This window comes from Arachis duranensis, unplaced genomic scaffold (genome assembly GCF_000817695.3).
Source record: "Arachis duranensis cultivar V14167 unplaced genomic scaffold, aradu.V14167.gnm2.J7QH unplaced_Scaffold_343483, whole genome shotgun sequence".
Taxonomy (NCBI): Eukaryota; Viridiplantae; Streptophyta; class Magnoliopsida; order Fabales; family Fabaceae; genus Arachis; species Arachis duranensis.
In genome coordinates, this window is record NW_026264909.1 from 2,736,869 (window position 1) to 2,741,651 (window position 4,783).

The 4,783-nt window shown below is 42.8% G+C and overlaps 1 protein-coding gene across 1 annotated transcript; it reads left to right on the forward strand.

Annotated features, from left to right (window-relative positions):
• Positions 1-1,958: 1,958 nt before the first annotated feature.
• On the forward strand, positions 1,959-3,800 carry LOC107465833 (uncharacterized). The gene has a single exon (XM_016084806.1). It carries the CDS (start codon positions 1,959-1,961, stop codon positions 3,798-3,800), a length of 1,842 nt encoding a protein of 613 aa, XP_015940292.1.
• The last annotated feature ends 983 nt before the right edge of the window (positions 3,801-4,783 follow it).

The window sequence follows — 4,783 nt, forward strand, 5'->3', positions numbered from 1 at the left end:
AGAGCTATATTTAATATATATTAGTTGCTTAATGCAACCCATAGCTTCTGTAGGGAAACTAAGTTACCTACAGCTATTTTCCGCTTCCCTAGAGCAGAGCAGAGTATATATATATTTTCCTGCAGTAAGCAGAGGCTGTCTCAAATGAGCGGCTATTATTATATGTGCATTTATTTAGGAACAGAAAATCGTATCCGGAAAATTGGGATTACTCGTGACCGGATAAATGTCGGGATTGCGGGCAGCTAACCGACACATGAGCTCATGGCCTGTACTAGGGCTAGACATGCATCATTCTTGTCTGCGCATCATTCTCTGTTGCTTTTTTTCTTGTGTGTGAACTATTTCTTTATGTTTGTCTGCTTGAGTGCTATGTGTGTGCTTTATTTCCTTGTGTTCTTCTGTTTGTGTTCTGTTGTCTCTACTTTCTATTTCTATCTTTATCTTCTGTTTACTGTTTCGCTATATTATGTTATTCGTCTGCTAATCGACCCCAAATAAATGAATGTAACTAATAACCCCGACCCTACTAAGGACTCCCCAGTTCTTACCCCTTCCCTCCCTTCCTCCCCCTCAGATGGAGACGGGCGTGATCTTCTATGAGTTCGATCCTCAGATGGAGACGGGCGTGATCTTCTATGAGTTCGAGGACCCTTACGTCTACGATGATCCGGTACATCACAGTTATTTCATCATGGGATTGGAGCCTCGTATTAGACGATATGCGTTACCTAATCGAGCTTTTCAACATCCTCTGTCTAGCCCACATTTTGACCCTGATGCTCCTTACGACTTTCCCTTATCCTGGTTACATCCTGACGCACCTGTACATCCTTTTCCTGATGATCCTGAGCACCCTATACCAGCTCAACCTTTGAATGAGATGGAACCTGAGCCTATCATTCCTGTTGAGCCCGAGTTAGCTGGTGACTACGTACCTGTGATACCACCAGAGTGGGACTTTCCCCTGAGCCGATCCCTGACTTTCCACAGCCTGATGAGCCGGCACTACCGGATGATGGGGTCAGCCTGATGAGCCGGCACTACCGGACGATGGGGTAGCTCTTATATACGCGAATGGACCTGTGCTCACGAATGGTTTTGTACATAGTGACAGCAGTGTTTCTGGTGGATCTGAGGGTATAGTTGTAGCTGTAGATGATGAGGAGGAGGAGGATCCTGAGATAGAGATAGAGCAGGATGAGGAGATGGACGAGCCTCACGGCAATTCTCCGAACGGCCACGAGTAGATATAGTTTGACTGTGGAAGGGGCATTCTTTTGATGACACTCTAGTCTAACATTATCTGATAGTTAGTCTCTCACTTGTGTTAGTAGACCCGAGAGCTAGGAGCTATATAGTGGTTAGGCTAGCCTGGGTGCCAGTTTAGCGGCTTTTTGTATGAGCCAGGCCCTAGGATTGTCGTGTAAATATTAGCTACGTAGGATGACGAGGATGTAAACTGACTTGATCTTGTGTAAACGCTACATGTTTTGTTATAGTGTACATGATGTATATTATCAGCTGTATTTCTATGTTTCTTTATGCCACTTTTCTATTACTCTCATTGTATGCTTGTTTATTTTACCTAAACGTCCGTAACAAATAAAAAAAAATTACTCGTAAAATTGGCATCGCTCTAACAAGGAACAGGCTCAAATATTAAATAATAAATAACAATTAGGAAGGATAAGTTAGTAACACTTAGCTTCTTGTATGACCATGGCATACTGGGAGTTGGGTCGTTACAAGTTGGTATCAGAGCAGTTCGTTCCCAATAGAGCCTGGGGAGTGGACTGACTATGCTTCATTGCATACTTTGTTATCTGTCTCATGCTTATAGGATATCTATGTGATATGTGTTGCATGATTGTCTCTGTGTTTTCATTCTGGGAATGTTCACACTTGACTTGAAGTGTTAAGACTGATCACCTTAATAATGATTGTTTGGTGTGAACATGACCATGATGGGTTCACGGAGACAAGGCGTACGGGAAGGAATTCCTAATGTTAACTACGAGAGGGAACAGGAGACGTTTATGACTACCATGAATGCTGTGGCTGAGGCAGTGCGTGAGGCTGCAGTAGCAGTAGCTATGGCTGTTGATCGTCTTGGAGTGAGAAACGGGAATGAGAATGAGCATGGGGAAGATAGTGGAAATGATGAGAATAACTTAGGGCATCTCGAAAGACCTATGACCCTTGCGACTTTTCTGAAAGTTAAACCGCCTAAGTTTAAAGGTACACTTGTTGCGACTGATGCTGACAATTGGTTTCGAGCTATCGAACGATCACTGCGAGCGCAACATGTTCCGGAAGGCCAGCACGTAGAGTTTGCTACTTATATGTTGGAAGGAGAAGCTGAGCATTGGTGGCAGGGGATACAACGACTGTTGCAACAAGATGAAGGCGATATTCCTTGGAATACTTTTAAGGATGAATTTTATAAGAAGTATTTTCCGAGGGCAGCTCGTGATGCTAAGGAGATGGAACTTATGCAGCTGAAGCAGGGTAACACAACTGTTGCAGAATATGCCCGTAAGTTTGACGACTTGTGCCGTTTCTCCAAGATCTGCCAAGGGAATCCTGCTAACTTTGAAGAATGGAAGTGTTTGAAGTTCGAAGGGGGCCTTCATGAGGATCTGATGAGTTCTGTAGTTCCATTTGAGATACAAAATTTTGCTGAGCTGGTTAATAAGTGTAAGTTAGTAGAAGAATATGCTAAGAAGGTAATTGCCTCTAAAGCAAGTCGTCAAGGATTTCCACCAAGGAACTACAATGGCTATAATTGGCAACCACGAAGGACAAACTTCAAGACACCTGGTGTGCCACAGCGAAGGAATCCACAAGCTGGTAACGTTCCTGCTTGCTCTGTGGGTGGAAACGGAGGTAGACCGAGGCAGGATAATGGCAAACGACCTCAACAGGTGCAGGTGAACACTACATGCAAGCAATGTGGGAAGGATCATGGTATTAAGCCGTGTTTGTTTGGAACATTCAATTGTTATAGATGTGGAGGAACTGGACATATTGCTAAGGAATGCCCAAAGATATTCGCTCGGAATCCAATACGAACCCAACAACAAGGTCGAGTATTTGCCATGACTGCTGATGATGCTATGCAATCAGACGCCCTGATCCAATGTCAATGTTACGTCAAGAATCGATTTCTAACTGTACTGTATGATTTGGGTGCATTGCATTCTTTTATTTCTTTAACTGTTGCTCGTGAGTTGGGACTAGATTTCTCTGAGTTGAACTTTGATCTAATTGTCCATACACCTGCATCCCAAAATGCTTTGACTAGTTTAGTGTGCCTGCAAGTACCATTCACTATTAGGAACAGAACTTTTATACATGATCTAATCTGTTTGTCTCTATGTGGTTTAGAAGTTATTCTAGGATTAGATTGGTTGTCCAAGTATCATGTTTTCCTTGATTGCTTTGAAAGAACTGCTGTTATCCCGTCTGATAGTTTAGATATTAAACCATTTTTGTCACATACCTTATATCTGAATTCTGTAAGAGTTACCTTAGACGGGAGTGATTGTGAGGGGTACGTTCTGTTAGCGGCTAGCTCAAATGACAGTGAAGTAAGGTTAGAACAAATCCGAGTGGTAAAGGAATTTCCTGATGTTTTCCCGGATGACATACCTGAGTTTCCTCCTCAGCGGGAGATAGAATTCAGCCTTGAACTTGTACCTGGAACCGGACCAATTTCCATAGCACCGTACCGGATGTCACCACTGGAACTTGCAGAGTTGAAGAAGCAGTTGGATGAGCTACTTGGGCAGAGTTGAAGAAGTTGTTGGATGAGTTACTTGGGAAGAAATTTATTCGTCCCAGTGCATCACCTTGGGGAGCTCCGGTATTGCTAGTAAAGAAGAAGGATGGTGGAATGAGACTTTGCGTAGATTACGGACAGTTAAATAAAGTCACTATCAAGAACAAGTATCCACTTCCACGAATAGATGATTTGATGGATTAGTTAAAAGGTGCAACTGTGTTTTCGAAGATTGATTTGCAATCGGGCTATCACCAGATTCGAGTGAAAGAGTCAGATATATCGAAGACTGCATTTAGAACTCGATATGGTCACTATGAGTATACAGTTATGTCGTTTGGACTAACTAATGCTCCTGCGATTTTTATGGATTACATGAATCGTATCTTTCATCCGTATCCTAATCGATTCATGGTAGTTTTTACAAACAATATCCTCATCTAAGAGAAGACGGAGAGAAAGCATGAACAACATTTGAGGACTGTGCTGCAAATACTAAGGACTCAAAAATTGTATGCCAAGTTATCAAAATGCAAATTCTGGACAAAGCAGGTGGTATTTCTGGGGCATGTTGAGTTCTGGACAGAGAAGGTGGCATTTTTGGGACATGTTATATCACAGGGAGGAATTGCGGTGGATCCTTCAAAAATTGAAGCAGTAGTGCAATGGGAACCACCTACGACCGTTACAGAAGTTTGGAGTTTTCTCGGACTTGCTGGATATTACCGGAGGTTCATCAAAGGATTTTCACAGATAGCCTTACCTTTGACTTACCTTACACGAAAGGAAGTTCCGTTCGTTTGGACGGCTGAGTGTGATAGAAGTTTCAAGATGCTTAAGGAGAAGTTAACAACTGCACCTGTATTAGTACTACCCGACCCACAGAAACCATTTGAAGTATATTGTGATGCCTCTCATAAAGGACTTGGGTGTGTGCTGATGCAAGACAAAAATGTGGTGGCTTATGCTTCCCGGCAGCTGAGACCTCATGAACAAAAT

Excerpts from the sequence above, each read along its gene's own strand:
- LOC107465833 (XM_016084806.1), top strand. The coding sequence starts at position 1,959 with ATGACCATGATGGGTTCACGGAGACAAGGCGTACGGGAAGGAATTCCT.